Here is a 24,353-nt window from a genome sequence, read left to right as displayed (position 1 = left end):
TTCCACTATTTTTTTAATTGAAGACAAAGTAATTTTTTTAGATTATATAAATAGTGAGATTTCTTTTTGTACATGACTCAAACAACATAGAAGCACCTAGAGCAAAAACTATTTCCTTCATTCTCTTCCATTTATCTCCCTAAAGGGAATCTTTGTCATTCTTCTGGCTCTTTTCTGGTTTTTTTTTTTTTTTTCTTTTACTCTGCATAGAATTATGCTATAAGTATTATTATTTTGTGACTTTGTTTTAAAAAAAGTTTTTAAAAAAGATATATGGTTTGGAGATCTTTCCATTTACATAGAGTTCTTTATCACATTTTTATTTTTATTTATTTATTTTTATTTTTTAAAGATTTTTATTTGACAGACAGCACAAGTAAGCAGAGTGGCAGGCAGAGGGAGAGAGAGAAGCGGCTCTCTGCTGAGCAGGGAGCCCGATGTGGGGCTCCATCCCAGGACCATGGAATCATGACCTGAGCCAAAGGCAGAGGCTCAACCACTGTGCCACCCAGGCGCCCCACATTTTTAATGGCTCTGTAAAATTTCATAGTATATGTATACCAAAACTTACTTAACTGCTCTCCTCTTAATGTACTCTTAGGTTGTTTCCTATTTTTTACTATTAAAATTGTGCTGTTAGAACATCTCTGTGTGTATGTGTTTGTATAGTTGTTCTTTAGGATAGGCTTCCTAGGAGTAGAATTCCTAGGTCAAAAGATATAGGTAAATAGCTTCTATGAAGGGCTTGTGGATTTATCAGACATCAGTGGATGTGTTTGTTTACCCACATTTTTGCCCACTCTTGATATTATAGGTTTTTGCTTCTTTCAGTACATCAGAAACTCACCAGTCTGATCTAACAACCTTTAGGGGTTTTTTTTTGTTTTTAGTTTTTAATTTTTTTAATTTTAATTTTTTTAACACGTTGAATTTTAATTGCTTTTCTTTTTTTTTTTCTTTTTCTTTAAGATTTTATTTATTTGTTTGACAGAGAGATAGCACAAGCAGGCAGAGCGGCAGGCGGAGGGAGAGAGACACAGGCTCTCCACTGAGCAAGGAGCCCAATGCGGGATTCGTGATCCCAGGATCCTGGGATCATGACCTGAGCTGAAGGCAGCTGCTTAATGGACTGAGCCACCCAGACATCCCAAATTTTAATTTGCTTTTTGAAAAACGTTTAATCTTTGTTTTCTCTTGGGTTGCAGAAATGGAATTTGCTAAATGATGGCCAAATAAAGTTTAAGCTCTTCTCTGAGTTTATTTTCCTTTACTTCACAAAATACCATAAGGCATGTCCTAACAGTCCTATCATAGGCTTGTCTTAATGAATCCTTGTGAAGCTACTTTGTGTTGATTGATCCCCCTCACCCACCCAGCAAAGAAAAATTGACTATCTTGGTGATTGTCCTTGGGTGGTACGTATGATAGGGGCCCTTGATCTGCAGGAGATCTGGACAATATTAAGAAAGAAATATATAGTGATTTATGGTATTATGTTGTCCGATTCTCAGAATAAAATAAGTCACAATTTTTCATGTTAAAAATAACTTTTTATTTGTCCTTGATTTATTTAATAAACTGATAAAGATTAACCTGCTAGGGCTGCCAGCCTTTTTGTTTTGGTACTGGTAAAGAAAAAGGCCAGTTGTTTTTTTTTACTTTAATTACCTGCCTGCATATTTCTGATAAGGAAGAATGGCCAAGATGCATATTTATTTTCTTTCTCTCTTTCTTCTTTGCATATTTCTGATAAGGAAAAATAGCAGGACCCTGATGAACAGGTCTCTGATCAACAGTGCTGTGTAGTGATAAGAGAGGAAAGTCTCTAAGCAATTGTATTTTAAGTTAGAAATGTTGAAACTAAATATTTAAAAATAAATTATTACAGTTTTATATGTTGAAGTTGTATGCATTACATATACTTTTTTTTTCCAGTAAGAAAATCATTTTTGAGTTATAATAAAACTATCTGGGGCCCCTTGGAACTGGTGGAAAAGCTGTACCCGGAAGCAGAGGAAATAGGAGCCAGTGTCCGCGATTTACCTGGTCTTAAGTAAGTAAGCTTATTACTTGTTCATTTTTTTTTTTAAGATTTTATTTATTTATTTGACAGACAGAGATCACAAGTAGGCAGAGAGACAGGCAGAGAGAGACGGAGAAGCAGGCTCCCTGCTGAGCAGAGAGCCTGATGTGGGGCTTGATCCCTGGGATCATGACCTGAGCCAAAGTCAGAGGCTTTAATCCACTGAGTTACCCAGGCGCCCTTACTTGTTAATTTCTAACTGCAAAAGTGTATTTACTGTTCCTTAAAAGTACCTCACACTCTATTATCTTCTCTCAGCCTTAAGTAGTCTTCCTCCATTCTTTCCTAGTAGAATTCTGTTCTTTATGGCTCAGTTAATATTTCATTTCCTTTATGAGATTTCTTAGTCCATTCAGTAAGAATTAACTGCTTTTTCTTTTATACCCTATAGCTATATTCACTCCACTTCAATTCTACATTATATTGCAGGAAACTGCAGGTCCCTTTAAGATAGGATGTATCAATTATGCATTTCTGTTTCCTGAGTGTTAAGCTAGTTTGCAGTAGTAAGCTGGTTGGCAGCCCGTAACTATTTGTTGAAGACTGATTTAGACTAACTCCAGGAGATTTGAATTCTCAGATAAGCCATTTATATATATGGGGCTTGTGCAAATTACTTTTCTTTCTCTGAAAATTGGGATCTATAGTGTCACCTGTCCATTTCACTAGACAAATCTATACAAAATATTATAAGAGCTGAATAAAGGTATAAAGTGTTGTTAAGGCTAAGTTCTTATGTTTTCCTTTAGTTTATCTTAATTCTTGTGAATGAGATGACCCTTTTTTTTTTTCTTAGCATTTTCTGTCAGATTACCAGTTTGCTTTCTCTTAGCTTTATAACTGCGGGTTTTGCATTTTTTTTTTTAAGATTTTTTGTTTTGGTTATAGAGAGAGTGAGCAAGAGAAGCAAGGGGAGGGGACAAGGGAGAAGCAGACTACCCCCTGAGCAGGGAGCCCGATATACTAACCGCAGGACCCTGGGATTATGACCTGAGCTGAGCCACCCAGGTGCCTGAGGGTTTTACATGTTGTAAGGAATACTGTAGTGTTTTCTGGCTGTTAACACAAAATCCAAATATTTCCAAGTTGTATTTAATTGAATGATAAAAGTAAATGGCTGCTAGTAAGAACTGTCTCAGGGTAATAAAATAATTGATTTACATGAATTATTTAGTGTTTACACCAGTCTTACAGGGTAGAGATTATTATAAGAATTGCATAGATGTGAAAAATAAAGGTCAGAGGAGTTAACAGTTAATAAGTGGCAGAGCCAGGATTCAAACCCAGTTTTTATTTATTTTTTTAAAATTTATTTACTTGACAGAGATCACAAGTAGGCAGAGAGGCAGGCAGAGGGAGAGGAGGAAGCAGGCTCCCTGCTGAACAGAGAGCCTGATGCGGGGCTTGATCCCAGGACCCTGAAATCATGACCTGAGCTGAAGGCAGAGGCTTTAACCCACTGAGCCACCCAGGTGTCCCCAAACCCAGTTTTTATTTATTTTATTTATTATTATTATTTTTGTAAGTAATCTCTCCGCTTACTGTGGGGCTTAAACTTCTGATGCTGAGATCAAGAATTGCATGCTTGACTGAGTGAGCCAACCATGTTCCTCAAATCTAGTTTTTAGAGTTAAATATCAAGTGATGTTCACGGTTGATGTTTCTTATAATGGTATAGTGGGTGTAGTGATTTTTAGCAAAGATAGAAGAAAAAGGGAATTATAACTCTCAAAAAGAGAAATATAAGAAGGGACACCTGGCTGACTTGGTTGGTGGAGCATGTGACTTTTTAATCTGAGTTGTGATTTCAAGCCCCACGTTGGGTGTAGAGATTACTTTAAAAATAAAATCTTATATTTGCAAATGACATATCAGATAAAGGGCTAGTATCCAAAATCGATAAAGAACTTATCAAACTCAATACCCAAAGAACAGAGAATCCAATCAAGAAATGGGCAGAGGACATGAACAGACATTTCTTCAAAGAAGACATCCAGATGGCCAGCAGACACATGAAAAAGTGCTCCACATCACTTGGCATCAGGGAAATACAAATAAAAACCACAGTGAGATACCACCTCACACCAGTCAGAATGGCTAAAATTAACAAGTCAGGAAATGACATGCTGGCGAGGATGTGGAGAAAGGGGAACCCTCCTACACTGTTGGTGGGAATGCAAGCTGGTGCAACCACTCTGGAAAACAGTATGGAGGTTCCTCAAAAAGTTGAAAATAGAGCTACCCTCTGACCCAGCAGTTGCACTACTGGGTATTTACCCTAAACATACAAATGTAGTGACCCAAAGGGGCACGTGCACCTGAATGTTTATTCACAGCAATGTCCACAATAGCCAAACTATGGAAAGAGCCTAGATGTCCATCAACAGATGAATGGATAAAGAAGAGGTGGTACACACACACACACACACACACACACATGCGCACACACGCGCACACACGTGAATACTATGCAGCCATCAAAAGAAACGAAATCCTGCCATTTGCAATGACCTGGGTGGAACTAGAGGGTATTGTGCTGAGCAAAATGAGTCAATCAGAGAAAGACAATTATCATGATCTCACTGATATGAGGAATTTGAGAGTCAGGGCTGGAAGTAAAGGAAGGGGAAAATGAAACAAGATGGGATTCAAAGAGAGACAAGTCATAAGAGACTCTTAATCTCAGGAAACAAACTGAAGGTTCTGGGGAGCGGGGGCGGGGAGGGATAGGGTGGCTGGGTTATAGACATTGGGGAGGGTATGTGCTGTGGTGAGTGCTGTGAATTGTGTAAGCCTGGCGATTCACAGACCTGTACCTCTGGGGCAAATAATACATTATACGTTAATAAAAATTAAAATCTTAAATAGAAATGTAAGATTTGGTCATTTTAATATGAAAAATACACGTTCATATTATTTTTTAGTATATGTGCTGCCGAAGCGAGCACAACGTTCATATTATTTTTAAAAAGCCTTACTCTTGTGGCGCCTGGGTGGCTCAATGTGTTAAGCCTCTGCCTTTGGCTCAGGACATGATCTCAGGGTCCTTGTATCAAGCCCTGCTTGGGGTTCTCTGCTCAGCGGGGAGCCTGCTACTGTGTCTTTCTCTCTCTGCCTGCCTCTCTGCCTACTTGTGATCTCTGTCTGTCAAATAAATAAAATCTTAAAAAATAAAAGGCTAGGGGCGCCTGGGTGGCTCAGTGGATTAAGCCGCTGCCTTCGGCTCAGGTCATGATCTCAGGGTCCTAGGATCGAGCCCCGCATCGGGCTCTCTGCTCCGCGGGGAGCCTGCTTCCTCCTCTCTCTCTGCCTGCCTCTCTGCCTACTTGTGATCTCTCTCTCTGTCAAATAAATAAATAAAATCTAAAAAAAAAAAAAAAATTAAAAAAAAAAATAAATAAAAGGCTAACTATTCAAAAGTAATGTTTTCTGAAGAATGGTATTCATTCAACTGCTAAACCATAGAAGCTCAGTAGCTGTTAGGGAAGATTAACTTACCTCTCACGCTACGTGCTAAAACGTTCTTTGTATAAGAAAACATAAAAGTGTGAATGATATCTTTCTCTTTGAAAAACCATACATATTTTGTAAAATCTGATTTTACTTTTACTAAATGATAGCACCAGGTTAAGAAGTATGAGATTGAATTTTTTAAGGACAACCTCATAGAGAAACATTTGAAAAATAACACACAGCCTGGTGATTTCTCTCTCTTTGATTACCAGCTTGGTGCCCTTCTAGCTTTATAATCTTTTTTTAAAATTTGTTATGATTTTTAAAATTCAGATATAATGTCACTTTTCGAAGGCATTATGCTGCCTTATTTGATGCATTTTGCATATCCACATTTAAAAATTTTTTTTTTTAATTTATTTTTTTTTTTAGTAACCTCCACTCCCAGTATGGATCTTGAACTCACAACCTGGAGAATAAAAATCACATGCTCTACTTACTGAGCCAGCCAGACACCCCTTGTATACTCATCCTCAGACGGTTAAACCCATTCAGTCAAAATACTTTTGTAGAGATAATCCTCAGTATTTAGAGAGGCATTTCTTCCAAGGCATAAAATGGTACTTCTATGTCCTGTATGTGCAGATTTACCTTAGAGACCAAAATAGCTCCCAGGGGTTGGTTTGCATGCTCAAGCAGCTGGCTTAAAAAACTGTAGAAACAAACAAACAAACCAAACACCTGTAGAAACAGACCAAACCATGGTAAATTGCAGTTTTCCTTTATTAATATGAACCTTGACAGATAAAATATGTAGTCTGTTATAATATATGGACTGGGCTTGTCTTCTTTTCTTTTTTCTTTTTTTTAAAAAAATATTTATTTATTTATTTATTTATTTGACAGAGATCACAAGTAGGCAGAGGCAGGCAGAGAGAGAGGAAGGGAAGCAGGCTCCCTGCTGAGCAGAGAGCCTGATGTGGGGCTCTATCCCAGGACCCTGGGATCATGACCTGAGCCGAAAGCAGAGGCTTTAACCCACTGAGTCACCCAGGCGCCCTGGACTGGGCCTGTCTTCTGACTAATTGGTTTTGCTTTTTAGGACCCCACTAGGTCGTGCAAGAGCATGGCTTCGATTAGCCCTCATGCAAAAAAAAATGGCTGATTACCTGCGTTGCTTAATTATTCAGAGGGATCTCTTAAGGTTAGTACCATTAAGTCATATTCATTTCCATTTTAAAAATTTCATTTATCCTGTTTTCCAAAAAGAATTAAAGATGTAGTGTAGAAGGATACACAAAATACAATAAGATGGTATTAAAAGAGCAACATGAGAGAGAAAATCATGTAGGGACATAATATAGATCATGAATTTGCTTAAAAACTGAATACTATAAGCTTTGTATTGACCAGTAAGAGGATAATTTATTTATATGTTTTATTTCTAAGCTCATTTTTTTTTTTAAGATTTTATTTATTTGAATGAGAGAGAGAGAGAGAGTATAAGAGGGGAGAAGGTCAGAGGGAGAAGCAGACTCCATGGAGCTGGGAGCCCAATGTGGGACTTGATCCTGGGACTCTGGGATCATGACTTGAGCCGGAAGGCAGTGGCTTAACCAGCTGAGCCACCCAGGTGCCCTCTAAGCTAGTTTTATTTTTTTTTCTCAATTACAATTAATTCTACAAATAAAAATTTCTGTTGGAATTGGAGGCTTTAATTTGACAGGTTTCTTATTTTATTTTTTTTTAAGAGGGAGATGGGGGAGCTGCTGAGGGAGAGAGAGAGAGAATCCTAAACAAACTCAGTGCCCAGGGCGGAGCTTGCATGGATCTCAATTTCATGACCCGGAGATCATGATCTGAGTCAAAATCAACAGTCAGACGCTTAACCAACTGAACCACCCAGGCTCCCCAACAGGTTTTAGAACCCGAATGTCTAAACTGTTGTTTTGGCCATATTGTGGGCACTTTTTAAACTGTCAGTTTAAATTGAAAGCCAGTGAGTACTAGCAGTTAATTGTCACAGTGAAGATGACTGGAAAACATTAACTTGTTAGTTGACATCGTGCTGAAGTCGATGGGAAGTCGAGTTTATAAATAGTCTGGTCTATGCACTGATCTAGAAATCTGCTCATTTACAAGAATAGCTCTCGTCATAGGGACCATTCATTGATTACCTCTGAAGCTTTTTATTTAACACAGAATGGATTCATCCTTTTGAAAAATGTAAATGTAATACTGAACATAGCTCTGATAACACCGTCATTGAAACTTTTGTTTTCAGTATTAATGTCTTGAATAAATTGTAAATAAATAGATATTGTAAATAAATAGATAGCCAGATGTTTAAGACAGACTTTCAAAGTATGGTAATCAGGTGTTAGAGGAAGTGGCCCATAGCAGTCCCTCTGTTTGCCCCTGTTCTCTTGGAGTGCCTGTCTGATGTTCTGGAGAATCTGGTTATTATGACTGTGGTTGTACATCTTGGTTTTCCCATTGTTAAATGAGAATGACCATACATTAAGCACCAGCAGTTTCTCAGTAATATTTTGAAGCTCAATTAAAGTGACTAAACAGTACATGGGACTTCTTGAGGAAGGCTTGAGACAGTGATAATTAGTTCTATGAATACATAATTGTCAAGTCTTCTCTGTTTCTTTCATAAGTCTCTTGTTTAAACATTTTTTAGAATATAGATATCCATAAGTATCATTAAGTGATGATTATTAAGAATACTTGGAATATACATATCAATACATTGATTTGAACATGGGCTTTGGAATGTTTCATATATTCATTCCCTACCTTAGTCTTCATCCCAAGATTCTTGATAAATCCTAGAATTAAAAAGTCAAGGCTAATAAAAATTTTTATAATGAAATCAGTAACAGTTACTTTGTCTTCTGAGAGTCCCAGATAGTCTAGGCCTCAGTGATGTCTCTTTTTCTTTTGATCTATATCTCTTTGCTTCTCTTTTCTGTCTCTCAAATTCCTTTTCCTCTTTCCTCTCCTTCAGTCCCATTCTTTTACCGTGTTTACATGGACATTAACATTTCAAAATGTTTGAGTTACTCATGTATAGAAAGGCTAATTTGAAGAGACCAAATTTGATTGGGTTCCATGTTTATATTATGGGGCTGAGATTTTAAAATTTGGTGTTTAAATTTTTATTTTAAGGTTTTTATTTTAATTTCCGCAGTGAATTTTATGAGTATCATGCGCTAATGATGGAAGAAGAAGGAGCAGTAATTGTTGGGCTGCTGGTTGGCCTGAATGTGATAGATGCTAACCTATGTGTAAAGGGAGAAGATTTAGACTCACAAGTAAGTGAAAGTGACTTGTACCAAATGCAGAGTGTTTTTAGTTTGCCCTGTTCCTCTTGGATCCAGTTGTAAACAGTGCTGTTAAACACTAAAGAAAAAATTAAGAATGAAATTCAGTTGCATGTTAAATATACTTCTAATATTTTCCCCCTTTAACTAAAAATAACATGGTTTACTTTAGGTTGGAGTGATTGATTTTTCCATGTATTTAAAGAACGAAGAAGATATTGGAAATAAAGAAAGGTATGTTTTGTAAGTTATTTCTCATGTTATATTTTTTATGTAGCTCTTTACAAATCACCATGAGGTCCCTCTATTGATAATGTAGTTTTCTGTTTTTTTTCGTTTGTTTTGCTTTGTTTTGTTTGGACAGTGTAGTTTTTATTTCCTTATTTTGTGTTTAGTTCCTGCTTTGTTTAATTTCACTTCCATATACAAGTTCTACAAAGCAAAAACCTTGGTTTCGTTTTAGACTCACAAATGTTTTGTTTCACTTATTTTATTTCGCTTACATATACAAGTTTTATAAAACAAAATCACACAGAAGGTGGTGGCTTTCGTGTGAAGTATGGCTGGTGGTCAGACTTGTAGTTTCTGAGACCCATTTTAATTGCTGGGTTTTTTTTTTGTGATAAAAGAGATGAAAGCTTCTTACGATGCAGGGCTCGATCCCAGAATCCCAAGACCATGACCTGAGCTGAAGGCAGAGGTTTAACCCACTGAGGCACCCCGGCGCCCCAAGAATTCTTAAATATACTTTTTAATGGTATTATATGCTAATATTAGACTTAACAAAGGTTATGTAATTAGTACACAGCTACATTATTAAAAAGATTCTTGAATTTTATTCTAAAGGCAAGATAACGTTTTTTTGTCATTATGGCAGTTTTAGGTGATGTAGACATTTTTTTGGTCATCCAGTAAACACCTTTCCATCTGACGCAAAGCTTCCTTTCCCCCTCTTTAGGAATGTTCAAATTGCTGCCATATTAGACCAGAAGAATTATGTTGAAGAATTAAATAGACAATTGAAGTAAGTATTATGGATACTTGGATATTTGTGACTATTGTTTCAGAGGTTTTCTTCACCATTTTCAGGTCTGCTTTGTTCTGTTCCTACTAAACATCTTTGAGAAAGTGTTGCGGGAGTAGAGAATGGAGATTAAGAATACAGAGAATTATTGGAGATAATTCATTTCCAAAAAATGAGTCAGACTTTATATTTTATTTTTTAAGATTTTTTTTTATCTGAGAGAGAGAGAGTAGAGAGAGCGCAAGCATGGGGAAATAGCAGAAAGAGAAGCAGACTCCCCGCTGAGCAGGGAGCCTGATGTGGGGCTTGACCCTGAGGCAGAAGGCAGCCTCTTAACTGACTGAGCCACCCAGGTATCCCAAGAGTCAGATTTTCAAATAGAACATTTGGAGAATTTAAAAATAGAATTTCTGGGGAAGGGTCAAAAAAATAAAGACAGAATTTCAAACTTATCTCTTTATCCTTGAGAAGGCTAGGTAGGGTGGAAGTTTATATCATTTTCATAGTTCACAGATTCATTTTTCCTACTTCAGAGAGCTTCATGTGTAAATGTGGCTGTCGCCTCCCATGGTGGGAGTTTTTGCCTTATCGTGTCAACTGGCATTGAAGCTGTCAGTGAACACTTGGAAGAATTTCTGAGATCTATGTGTAAAATAGTATGTGCAGCTCTGACTAATAGAAATAAAATGTGAGTCATACAGATCATTAAAAATTTTTAGTAACCACATTAAAAAGGTAAAAAACATGAAATTAATTGAAAAATACATTTTATTCAACCCAGTATACCCCAAATCTTATCATTTCAACATTAATCAATATAAAAATTGTTCATGAGGTATTTTGTGTTCTTTCTTTGTATCGTCTTCACAATCCAATGTATATTTTACAGTTGTATTACATTTTACTTGGACTAGATAGCACAGGTATAGTGAATAATATTGCTACATACTTAGAAATGGACTATTCCATTAAATAATTAGCAAAAATGGCTATCTCTGGATGATGGGATTATGGATAATTTCTCTTTTATTCTTTATACTTCTCTGATTTTCTAAGTTTAATTCAGTAGTCAGAAATATAATTAAACAGTTTCCATTTTAGAGAAACTAGGAAGCTGTAACTCTTGCTTTCTCTGAACTTGGAGAGATAGGAACTATGTTGTATCATTGTCTTTTTTTTTAATGGAGTTTTAATAAAAGATAATCATAGGAAATATATGTGTATCTATGTGTATTTTATAATTTGTAATTCTGAGATTATATTTCCAAGTGCAACTTTGTATTGCTTATTTGCTTACTGTTAAAGCTTTATTCACTTTTGGCAACAGGTAATATATTCACATAGTTTAAACTTCAAAACTTCAATAGGAACATGAAAAAAAAATCCTCCCTCTTTCCTGATCCAACCATCTGGTTTCCTTCTTTGGGAATAATTAATAGGTTCTTGTGTATGCCTCCAGAGATACTTCATACAAATAGACAAGAATATGTATATATTTTCTTGAAGTTCTCACCTTCCTGTCGGTTTTTTTTACACATAAAGTAGCATAATTTTTACACTCTTCTGTAGTTCACTGTTTTACTCAATAGTTTATCTTAGAATCTGTTCAATTTGGTTCAAGGAGTTTTCTCATTCTCTTTTAGATTATGTGTATTAACTCATTTATAGCAGTACTAGTGCCTTACTTTTGTACATTCTACAAATTTAAAAATGTTTCATTGTTTTTCCAGTTGGAATGTTTTTGTATATTTAGAGTATTTAAAAAAATATAGAAAACAGATGAAGAAAAATTGGAACTCACATATTAGCCCTCATTCAAAGAAAACTCTTGAGGGTTTATTTTCCAAAAGTGCTTTTTTGATTAATGTTTTATTGATTCTCACATAAAGGCAGGACAGATATTATTGTCTGATTTAGAAGTCCAATGCGCTATCCATTGCGCCACGGAGCCACCTTTATTGTCTGATTTAAAAATAAGGAAACTGAAGCTCAGAAAGGTCTTAGAGCTTTCAAGGTGACACAGAAAGTAGAAAAGCAGGGACTCTTAACTTTGGTCCGCTGTTTCTTAGTCCCATTCTGTTAATGTCTCACCATCCAGATACCCTGTTGCTGTTTGTGAAAAACTCAAGTTGTTTCCCTAAGAATGATTGTATTTAAAAATGATTTAATATGAATGAAAAAATATTTTTCTTGTTTCACCAGTTAAACTAAAATGCCAATATTTATTTCTGAGGCTGGCATAAAACTTGTTTAAATCTATTAAATTGTAATGTAAAGAGCATATTATATTATTAAAGCTTGAGATGGTAGAAACAAGGCCTTGAAAAACGGATTAAATAAAACATATAGTAATGTCCAGTCTCGGAGATGCCGAGAGAAGTGAGTGCATTTTTGATAACTGTGTACTTCTGGTGACTGTACAGTTTGAAATACAATTTTTCATCAAGATTTATAAAAATGCAGAAAAAATGTACAGTAATGTCCAGTCTTGATCAGTTTAAGTAACTATGCAAAAAACCAAGTTGTTCATTCGGCTTAACCTGACTTTTAACTATATCCTTGAAAGCCAGGGTGTTTGCTTAGCTGCAGGCTGCCCGGGTACCTGATGGGAATTTCATATTCACATTGTCCCAAACTGTGGCGACTTTAGAGGCTTTAAGTGATTATGAAAGTGGCGACTGGAAACCGAATGGGGCTTGTGTTGAAGACCGCTGTAAATGCTAATTAAGCCACTTAATTATAGAATGGATATTTAAAGTTCATCCTTTAAAAGATAATTTTAAATTAAATTTTAACAATATTTGGTAGTGTTTGTGTGGAATCCATTCCTAAGTATTACAATTTAAATGTAAGAAGAACCCTAAGGAGACTGCAAAAAATAATGAACAGCAAAAAGTTTCAGTCTTTGTTGCTTTCCTAGCCAAATCTGGTTATTCAACTTAATGAAATTGCCCACACTCAAAAATTCAGGGTAGTTGGTACCTGTTAGGTACCATGGTAAGTCCAAGATAACATACCTTTTCTGACTTTTGTGAATTTGTGTGATTTGAATGAGTTTTTTCTTTGTTAATTTCAGCAGCACAGTCAGCAGTCTCCATTCAAGAGTTGACTCATTAGAAAAGTCAAATACTAAGCTGATTGAAGAGGTATTGTAACACAGCCATGGATAATTGTTTGACACAGACCGAATATTTGTGATCCTTTTCCATTTTAAGTATGAATACGCTAAGTATACGTGTGCACACACACATTTTCATCATTATGATGGAATGCTTGCAATGTATTTATAACTGATGATTATAAGCTCTAGAAAAACCTAATTTTCTCAGGTCAAGTCTCAGGTAAATCTGTGAATGTGTGAAATACTCCTAGAAATGAGCCCCAAAGATGACACTCACAGAAGCTCTTCTATAAATAAGCTGTGATTCTCTTTTTAAAATCTGGGTGACCTCTATTTAGATAGTGAATCATCTACAGTTAGAAATTCCCGTTAAAATGATACTGTTCGTCTTGTTCCACTATTCGATTACTTTTCTTTACCAGCAGCACTGTACGATTGTGGCCATCCTTCTCCACACAACCACATATCAACCTCATCTCGAGTGCTCTGGTTTCTTGCATTGTCAGAGCGGCTATCTAGTGGTCCCAGACCAGAAATTGATCTAGGTAATACTGTCTGTAAAGTTGCTTTAGATAAGGTTTTGTTTTTTTTTTTTTTTAAATCTTATCAAGCCACGGAGTTACTGCTTTCTGTTTTCAGAATTATTTAGGCTAGAGGAAGAAATCTGTCATGAGTGCTCTAAACCCTACTTTGTGTTAATTAAAATTCCTATTTCTTTTAGAACTGGCCTAATTTTTTCAAACCAGGGAGCACATCATTATTTGCATGACTGCAAATGCATCTTTATTTTGATAGTTTGGGACCATTTGATGTGTTTCTGCTTTATTTTTTATTTTTATTTTTATTGTTTTTTAAAGATTTTATTTATTTATTTGACAGAGATCACAAGTAGGCAGAGAGGCAGGCAGAGAGTGAGAGGGAGAAGCAGGCTCCCTGATGAGCAGAGAGCCTGATATGGGACTCGATCCCAGGACCCTGAGATCATGACCTGAGCCGAAGGCAGAGGCTTAACCCACTGATCCACCCAGCACCGTTGTTTTGTTTTTTAATTATGATAAGTGTATTCTTTAATCCCTGTCACCTATTTCATCCATCCCCCACCCATTTCCCCTCTGGTGACCATAAGTTTGTTTTTTACAGTTAAGGGTCTGTTTCTTGTTTTTTCTCTCTCTTTTTTTTTTTTTTTTTTTTGTCCTTTACTCTTTTTTTTTTTTTTTTTAAGATTTTATTTATTCACAAGAGAGAGGCAGAGGGAGAGGCAGGCTCCCCATGGAGCAGGGAGCCTGGTGTGGTGCCCAATCTCAAGACCCTGGGTTCATGACCTGAGCCGAAGGCAGGCGCTCAACTGACTGAACCACCTAGGCGCCTCTGCTCATTTGTTTCTTAAATTCCACATATAAGTGAGATCATAGGGTATTTGTCTTTCTCAGACTGACTTATTTCACCTAGCAATAAACTCTGTAGCACTATACATGTTGTTCCAAATGGCAAGATTTCATTCTTTTTCATTGCTGAATAACATTCCATCCACATGCCACATCTTTTTTATCCATTCATTTATCGGTAGACGCTTGGGCCACTGCCATAGTTTGGCTGTTGTAAATAATGCTGCAGTAGACAGGGATGCATGTATCTCTTTGAATTAGTGCTTTTGTATTTTGGGTTAAATACCCAGTAGTGCAATTACTGGATTGCCGGGTAGTTCTATTTTTAATTTTTTGAGGAAACTCTATACTGTTTTCCACAGTGACTGCACCAGATTGTATTTCCACCAGTAGTGCACTGAGGGTTCCTTTTTCCCCCACACATCCTCGCCAACACCTGTTGTTTCTCGTGCTTTTGATTTTCACCATTCTGATAGGTGGTCTTTCATTGTAGTTCTAACTTGCATTTCCCTAATGATGAGCGATGTTGAGCATCTTGTCATGTGTCTGTTGGTCATTGGGACCATTAGAGCTGCTCTCTAGTTTGTGCCTCTTTTTGGCCCTAGCTGCACTGCGAAGTTCAAGTTATATCCCTGATGAAATGTTCAGAAACTTATTTATAAGCCAACATTGGGGGTAGTGCTTGCTTTCCTTTCCTAGAATCCCTCTTTTCACTGTAGGCCTCAGAACCAGGCCACTTAGTTTAACTCTGATGGTGAGAAATGTCTCATAGTTGTGATGGTCCCTTTGTGTTCTCTATTTCAGAGGGTGTTCCAATTTGATTATCATGAAGGTCTGTATCACATTTGCGATGATACACAGCCTTCTTATAGATCTTTTTATCATTATACAGGTCTTTACAGTCTTTGTATTCTGTCTATGAACACTTTGTATTCAGAACATATTTAAATTAGATACGCATGATATGTTTTAACATATATTTTGACTAATAAGGAAATGCTAAAAAAAAGGAAATGCTAGAAATAAGAGTTCAATTTTTTTATTAGTATCTTAGGATAATAGCATTTTTCTTATGAAAGCTTCTGTAGGTGTGAGACATTTGACTAGTTTTAAGCTTTTATATTCTATTGTTTATAGCAATGAACATAACCTGTAAAGCAAGTATAAGTAAAGATGTTAAAAATCTTTTTTCTTGTCCGTTTCATAATCTTTAGTTAGCAATAGCAAAAAATAATATCATTAAACTCCAAGAAGAAAATCATCAATTACGAAGTGAAAATAAATTGATTTTAATGAAAACACAGCAGCACCTGGAGGTATGTATGGACTAATTGCAAACAGACTGTCTTGTGTCAGAAATTGCCGCTTTTGGGAACTTTTGCATATACTGGATATTTATTTCTGTGCTGTATTGATAGTAGTGATTATGTAGTAAAAAGCTTGTTGTTTTCTTCCTAGGTTACCAAAGTGGATGTGGAAACTGAGCTTCAGACATACAAGCATTCTCGGCAGGGGCTGGATGAAATGTACAACGAAGCCAGAAGGCAGCTTCGAGATGAATCTCAGTTAAGACAGGTAGTTTACATTAGCAAAATAATCATCATCATCATAATTTACCCTTAAGCATCACTTAAAATCTTTAAAAAAATTTTTTTTAAGACTTTTTTTTTTTAATGTGATAGAGACAGAGTGAGAGAGAGCACAAGTTGGGTGAGAGGCAGAGGAAGAAGCAGACTCTCCACTGAGCAGGGAGCCCTATGTGGGCCTTGATCCCAGGACTCTGGGATCATGACCTGAGCCAAAGCAGACACTTAAACTGACTGAGCCACCCAGGCACCCCTTAAAATCTCTTTTACAGCCTTATCTTCCTTGCTGTGGGATAGAAATCTCACCCCCTTACAACCCGTTCAAATTCTTTACGTTCCCATTTTATCAAGTGTTTTTAAAGTGGTTTTAAACTCTGAAATGAATGATTGTGACCAGCATTAGAAAACCGAAATAGAATAGAATGATAGATTCAAATAGGACTAAAATGATAGTAAAATTTTTTTTTTAAGATTTTATTTATTTGAGAGCGAGTGAAAGCGAGAGATCACAGAGGGAAAGGGAGAAACAGACTTGCCACTGAGCAGAGAGCCTGATGAGGAGCTCGGTCTCAGGACCCTGAGATCATGACCTGAGCTGAAGGCAGAGACTCAACTGACTGAACCCCCCAGGCACTCCAGATCATATTTAAAATGAACTTATTTTGGGGGTGCCTGGCTGGCTCAGTTGGTAGAACATGCGACTCTTGATCTTGGGGTCATTTCCAGCCCCATGTTGGGCATAGAAGTTACTTTAAAAAAAATGAATGGGGTACCTGGGTGACTCAATCAGTTGAGCGTCAGACTCTTGATTTTTAGGGCAGGTTGTGATCTCAGGGTGGTGTGATGGAGCCCTGTAGTGAGCTGTGCACTCAGTGCAGAGTCTGCTTGGGATTCTCTCTCTCCCCCCATCCCTAACCCCTTCTCAGCTCATCCTCACTCGCTTGCTTTCTCTCGCTCTGAAATAAATTAATAAAATCTTTTAAAAAATTAACAAATTTTTTAACTCAAATTGATCTAATGCCTACAGCAAAATACAAATGTACGGCATAATGGGTTATAACATAAATACCTGTGTAATCACCACCCAGATCAAGAAGAGACTATTGCCAGCCTTTCCATCCCTTTTTCTGTTTGTTTTTAATATTAGGAAATTTCTTTTTTGTTTGATGTTAAAAAATTAATTCTATTTAAATTCAATTGTGGGACTTCTGGGTGGCTCAGTAGTTAAGCATTTGTCTTCGGCTCAGGTCCTGATCCCAGGGTTCTGGGATGGAGCCCCACATTGAACTCCCTGCTTGGCAGGCAGCCTGCTTCTCCTTCCCCTTCTCCCACTCCCCCTGGTTATGTTCCCTCTCTCGCTGTCTCTCTCTCTGTCATATAAAATCTTTTAAAAAAAAAATTCAGTTGAGCATGTAGTTTATTACTTGTTTCAGAGGTAGAGGTCAGTGATTCATCAGGAGCATATAACACCCAGTGCTCAGCACATCACGTGCCCCCCTTCATGCCCATCGTCAGGTCGCCTCATCGCCCCACCCCCAATGTAAAATTCTTTAAGAGAAAAAATTAAAACTGTGAAGTGGGGTTTTTGAGTTATCTTTGGCCTTCACTTGTATGGACTACTTTATTTCTGTGTGGTTTTTTTTTTTTTAAGTTTTATTTATTTAGGTAATCTCTAGACCAGTGTGGGGACTGGAGCTCATGACCCCAAGATCAAGAGTTGCGTGTTCTTTCAACTGAGCCAGCAAGGCACTCCCAGATTACTTTATTTCTTTGATTAAGGAATATTAATACTGACGTTATGAGGCATAAAAATATTTAATTTTTTAAAAAAATTTGACAGAGATCGTAAGTAGGCAGAGAGGCAGGCAGAGAGTGAGAGGGGGAAGCAGGCTTCCTGCTGAACAGAGAGCCAGATGGGGGGCTTGATCCCAGGACCCAGGGATCATGACTTGAGTTGAAGGCAGAAGCTTTAACCCACTGAGCCACCCAGATGCCCCTGATTTTTGAACCAGTAGACTAGTGATAATTAACAGTATCTAGAAAATGCTTTCATTTTCACAAAATACACAGTTGAAAATATTGAGTGTTATATTGTTGTACGACCTGGTTGATTCCCTCTAGCTGGGCTTAAACCTCAAAAGAGTAGTCTATGTATCTTTTAAAAAATTTTTTGAATTAATAAACTTTATTTTTTCAAGTAGGTTTGTAGCAAAATTGAGTGGAACTTTTTTTTTTTTTTAAGAGTGGTCTATGGGGACTCCTGGGTGGCTCTTTGGTTAAGGGTTTGCCTTTGGATCAGGTCATGATCCCAGGGTCCTGGGGTCGAGTCTCTCTTCTGGTTCCTTGCTCAGGAGGAAGCCTACTTTTTTCCTCTGTCTGCGGCTGCCCTTGTTGTGCTCTCTCTCTGACAAATAAATAAAATCCTTAAAAAATGAAAAGACAGGGGCGCCTGGGTGGCTCAGTGGGTTAAAGCCTCTGCCTTCAGCTCAGGTCATGATCCCAAGCTCCTGGGATCGAGCCCCGCATCGGGCTCTCTGCTCAGCAGGGAGCCTGCTTCCTCTTCTCTCTGCCTGCCTCTCTGCCTACTTGTGATCTCTGTCTGTCAAATAAATAAATAAAATCTTTAAAAAAAAAAAATGAAAAGACATGTATCTAGTGACAGGAAACCATTAAAAAAAAAAAAAAGACTAGTCTACATAGTGATTAGAAAACTCTTTGTGTTCTCATTAACTGTCGTGTGTCTGACTTTTGACATCCTGAAGTGGTATGTGAATTGAGGATGTGTTGAAATTTCAGGATGTGGAAAACGAGCTAGCGGTACAAGTTAGTATGAAACATGAAATTGAACTTGCTATGAAGTTGTTGGAGAAAGATATCCATGAGAAGCAGGATACTCTGATAGGCCTTCGGCAACAACTAGAGGAAGTTAAAGCAATTAACATAGAAATGTATCAAAAGTTGCAGGTAAGGATCATTCTTTTTTTTTTTTTTTAATTTTTATTTAAATTCTAGTTCCGTTAACCTGCAGTGGAGTAGAAGTCAGTGATTCATCACTTATATACAACATCCAGTGCTCATCATAACAGGAGCTCTCCTTAATACCCATCACCCTTCTAGCCCATCCTGCACCCACCTCCCTCCAGCAACCCTCCGTTTGTTCCCTGTCATTAAGAGTGTCTTATGGTTTCTCTTTTTTTCTTACCCCCTCCCATATGTTTGTTTGGTTTCTTACATTACACATATGAGTGAAATGATACAGTATTTGTCTTTCTCTAACTTATTTCACTTAGTATAATAAACTGTAGCTCTATCCATGTCCTTGCAAATGTTAAGATGTCTTTTTTGATGGCTGAGTCATATATTCCATTATATATATATATACACACATACATGCATATACATACACCACATCTTTATTCACTCATCGGTCAGTGGACATTTGGGCTCTTTCCATAGTTTGATACATTGTTGATAATGCTGTTATAAACATCAGGGTGCATGTACCCCCTTCAGCTCTATATTTTTGTATTCTTTGTGTAAATACCTAGTAGTGCAATTACAGGATCATAGGGTAGCTCTATTTTTAACTTTTTGAAGAACCTCCGTACTGTTTTCCAGAGTGGCTGTACCAGTTTGCATTCCCACCAACAGTGCAAGGGGTTCGCATTTCTCTGCACCCTCGCCAACACCTTTTGTTTCTTGTGTTGTTAGTTTTAGCCATTCTGACAGATGTGAGGTGGTATCTATTGTGGTTTCGATTTGTATTTTCTGATGATGAGTGATGTTCAGCATCTTTTTATGTGTCTGTTAGCCATCTGGATGTCTTCTTTAGAAAAGTGTCTATTCATATTTTCTGTTCATTTTGTAACTGGATTATTTTCGGGGGGGGGATGTTAAGTTTGATAAGTTCTTCATAGATTTTGGAGGTAAGGATCATTCTTAAATTCTTAGAATTTCTTGAGTTTAATGTAAATTGGAAATGACTTTTGGAGCACCTGAGTGGCTCAGTTGTTAAGCATCTGCCTTCAGCACAGGTCATGATTCCGGGGTCCTGGAATCGAGCCCCACATCGGGCTCTCTGCTCAGTGGGGAGCCTGCTTCTCCCTCTCCCACTCCCCTGCTTCTGTTTCCTCTCTTGCTATGTCTCTTTCTGTCAAATAAATAAAATCTTAAAAAAAAAAAGAAAAAGAAAACGACTTTTTGTATGAAGGTTTGGTTTTTAGCTGTGCCACACTAGTAATAAAAACCAGCAGCTTCTTTTTCTATGTGGAAGCTTAAGAACTATAGCAGTGGAATAAGTATCAAAGAATAAACAAATCACTTACATGAATTTCTTTTTTAATACCAAAAGGTGTTAAGTATGAAGATTAAATCTTGGGAAGACTCAGTCTATTTAGCAGGACATTTTTGTGAATTCTTTTATACACTACAGTCCTGAGAAAGATTTATTTTTTCTTAAAAAGATAATATTTATTTGAGAGAAAGAGAGCATGAGCTCGAGGGAGGGGTAGAGGCAGAGGCAGAAGGAGAAGCAGACTCCCTGCTGACTGTGGAGACCAACACAGGCCCTGACTCCAGGACTCCAAGATCATGACCTGAGCTGAAGTCAGACACTTAACTGAGCCACCCAGGTGCCCCTTTAATTTTTTTTAAAGATTTTATTTTTTTTAAGTAGTCTCTGCACCCAACATGGGCTCAGATCTACAACCCGAAGATCAAGAGTCACATGCTTTACCTACTGAGCCAGCCAAGGGCCCTGAGTAAGATTTAATTTTGATTGAAATGCTTTACTGTAGGGGCACCTGGGTGGCTCAGTCGGGTGTGTTTGCCTTCCACTCAGGTCATAATCCCAGAGTCCTGGGATCCAGCCCCGCATTGGGCTCCCTGCTCATGAAGAGTCTGCTTCTCTCTCTCCCTCTGCCCTTCCCCCCTGTTCATGCTCTCTCTCTCAAATAAAAAAATCTTGGAAAAAAAAATGCATTACTATAATAATTGTTACGAATTCTCTCATAAAGTGACATCATTGTTTAAGTAGATTTATTGCCAAAAGTTTTTTATTTAATTTGAAAAATAGCATAGTTTACAGAGTTTATTCTGCTGTCTTCCAGAAATACTGAAGGCAGTATTTTTTTTTCATTCGATTTTAATTGAAGACTGATAGTTCTACTGCTTTATATCATAGGAGTATTTTAATCTACAAATTAGCTGTACTCATTTCAAAGTAAAAATTCCATAGTAAAATGGTATACAAAACTTAGAAATATTTAGGTTTAAAAATCAAAGCCACTATAGTGGTTCTTTTTCCTTTCTAAATAGGGTTCTGAAGATGGCTTGAAAGAAAAAAATGAAATAATTGCCCGACTAGAAGAAAAAACCAATAAAATTACTGCAGCCATGAGGCAGCTGGAGCAAAGGTACAGCATTTTCAGTCTTAGTTTCTCTTTTTCCTTTTTTTCTTCCTTTTCTTTATTCAACTCTGACACCTGCCACAAAAACCATTAGGAAAATTTAGATTAGGACTTTTTTTTTAAGCCCAGCAGAATTTTGCCTTTTTTGTTTTGGTTGTTGCATGGAATCAAGTTGCTTTATATTTGAATTTGCCATTTTGTGGATTTTTTAAAAAGATTTAATATTGGCAATTTCATGTGGTTCAATCTATTACATAAAACAAATACACAAACAAAAACTTTAAAAAAGTGAAAAACGAACAGAATCTATGGTGGAATTATCCCTGATTGATTTCCATGCATATTGATTGTCATATTCTTTGTCATTCACCATCTCTTTATCTGAAATCAGGCTTTGAGTTGGCAGTTTAGTTGTGTTTCTTTGAGCTAGGTAGGACCTTCAACCCAAACCAAGAAATAATTTTATTTAAATTGAATTGTTTTATATTGGCATTTTTCACTTTTATTGTTGGAAAATGTAATGTATTTCCATTGACCTGTCATGTTGGTGTCAACATATGTCTTACCATTGCTTTCTTTGAATCTACTTATGAAAAACATAACTATTAATGCTTTATTGACATGAATATTCTTTTATTGACATCCTCTTTCTTCTTTTTTCTTTTTTGTTTTCTTTATCCCCATTTTTACATTTTGGACATCTTTATTACCTTTTTCTGTCTTTGATTTCTGTCCATTCCATTATGAAGTGACAATGATTTGTTAACTCAAACTAGGACAATTGCAATGTCATTGGTGAAATATGCCAGCAGTGACACTCAGGACCAGTACAAGCTGGTCAAAGATATATCTTTCTGAAAACCACTTGTATTTAAACAGACTAAAAGAGACTCAACAATTTTATATTATATTAAATAGAAAATAATTTATGCTATTAAGTATTTGAAAAGGGTATTAGGAACCCTCTCCACTTCTTGATCTGCTGCTGTGGTAATGCACTGCCATAGAGCAGAGTGGGTGCACTTGGATTTCCAAAAGCATACTCCTCAAACCTTGTGCACAAAGGCTGATTTGAGTATTGGCCTTTTGGAGGTCAGGATTTTCAAGTGCAGTTTTATCTTTTTAGCTACTTTTTGATGGAAAATATAAACATTGTTTAAAAATAAGTTGACCCTTTGATTTCACAGTGTGTTGGCACAATTTTTTCCCTGTTGGCCCACTCCTTGCTTAATGGCTTCTTTACTGATTTTTTACTGATGTCTTAAAATAGTTTATAATGCAGATTGGCCATTCTCTTGTGCTCTAGCACCTCAGTTTTCCAGTTCCCTTAGCCCTCTTTTATGATAGCACAACTTCAAGCCCTACCTCACTCTGAGTTTTATTTTAGTTTCTCTAATCTTAAGAGAAATGCTTGGGTCCCCTGTCCCCACGTTAATATTTTAAAATTAAATTTTGATTTAGAGATAACTTGAATGTTACTCTCTTTTGCTCAGAAGTGGAATTTATACTTCTCAAATGTGTTAGGTTGCCCCACTGGCATGTTTTTAGGAAGAAAAGAAGAGGCCGTGTTTTCAGCTAGTTGATTAGATGATTTTGCCTGAGATTCCCTACAAGGAGTTACTGTCTCTTTAATAAGTGGGAAATGTTTTCTTATAAAAATATTGAAGTTAAATCTAAGGAATCCTAGATGGGAGGCAGGGAGTGGAGCTAAGCACAGGGAGAATCAGTGACTTACAAACAAAAACAGAACAAATGAAAATCACATTTTTAGGTAATATTTAAACATCAGTGATGAACAAAAATGATCTCTAAGAATGTTGCCAACTAGTACTATATTCTTTTGAATCTTACACACACACACACACACACACACGCACGCACACACAGAGCTTTTGGCATAATTTAGTAAATGCATAAAGATCCGATAGGGAGGACTTGGCTGTTCGAAATAATTGCAGGTCTTTGCTCTTGGCCTTGTAGCACACTTGATTCCTGGCATACACATCCTAACATAATAGATAACAATGTGGCTTCTTCACCTAGTGTAGTCATTAAATACTGTGCTTTACATGGTTTTGTGAAAAAGGCAGTAACACACCCATTATACTTTCAAAGTTAATCCATTCTGCTCTACGTAAGTGGTAAAGACTGTATTGCTTTGCATTGTTAATTATGAACAAGAAATAAAACAAATTTGAAGATAGTATTCTGGGCATATTATATGTTATATTGAAAAAAAAATCACAAAACAATTTCTAGACATTGTGTGGCTCTTTCACGTTTGAGTTTGTGAGTTTCCTCCCAAACTTTGTTTTCATTTAGAAATGTTTCTATTTCCCCATTTTTCTTTTATTTGTCTTCTTCACCCTTTTACACCCTAGTTCTAGCCTCAGTTTTACCCAAAGTTGATTTGAATTACACCAGATTGCAGCAAGCAGAGAAGGCGCAAATGGAAGCTGAAGATGAAGACAAGAAATATCTACAAGAGTGTCAGAGTAAATCCGACAATCTGCAGAAACAAGTCTCCCAAAAGGAGAAACAGCTGTGAGTATTTCACTCTTAGAAACAAATACTTTTATTAACATAATCCCCTCCTCAGCCCCCCACCTTTTTTTTAAAGATTTTATTTATTTATTTGACAGAGATCACAAGTAGGCAGAGAGGCAGGCAGAAAGAGAGAGTTGGGGGGGGGGGAAGCAGGCTCCCTGCTGAGCGGAGAGTGTGATGCAGGGCTCGATCCTAGGACCCTGAGATCATGACCTGAGCCCAAGGCAGAGGCTTAACCCACTAAGCCACCCAGGCGCCCCCACCCCTTCTTTTTTGCCCATAATGGTAGGATACCTATATTTTCCTTTAGTTAATGATGCCAGGTAGATTATGGAGTTCTCCTTGAGAAATAAAAAAATTAGAAAACATAATTGATAAAACTTGAGTTTTTTGTCCCTTTATTGTTTTAAGAGC

The 24,353-nt window shown here is 36.9% G+C and overlaps 1 protein-coding gene across 3 annotated transcripts in view; it reads left to right on the top strand.

The window, feature by feature from the left end:
• RUFY2 (RUN and FYVE domain containing 2) overlaps positions 1-24,353 on the top strand; it is a 55,708-nt gene that overhangs the window by 3,978 nt on the left and 27,377 nt on the right. Inside the window, exons 3-13 of one of the 3 annotated variants that reach the window (XM_046027170.1) lie at positions 1,936-2,053; positions 6,639-6,740; positions 8,736-8,859; positions 9,041-9,102; positions 9,827-9,892; positions 12,969-13,038; positions 15,613-15,714; positions 15,857-15,973; positions 18,781-18,948; positions 21,301-21,398; positions 23,817-23,936. In XM_046027170.1, the coding sequence (XP_045883126.1) occupies positions 1,936-2,053; positions 6,639-6,740; positions 8,736-8,859; positions 9,041-9,102; positions 9,827-9,892; positions 12,969-13,038; positions 15,613-15,714; positions 15,857-15,973; positions 18,781-18,948; positions 21,301-21,398; positions 23,817-23,936 (1,147 nt within the window). The other 2 variants (XM_046027172.1, XM_046027171.1) reach the window with 2 other exon arrangements.

The sequence above is a fragment of the Meles meles genome, chromosome 13, assembly GCF_922984935.1.
Source record: "Meles meles chromosome 13, mMelMel3.1 paternal haplotype, whole genome shotgun sequence".
NCBI lineage: Eukaryota > Metazoa > Chordata > Mammalia > Carnivora > Mustelidae > Meles > Meles meles.
This window is presented reverse-complemented; position numbering and strand designations above follow the sequence as displayed.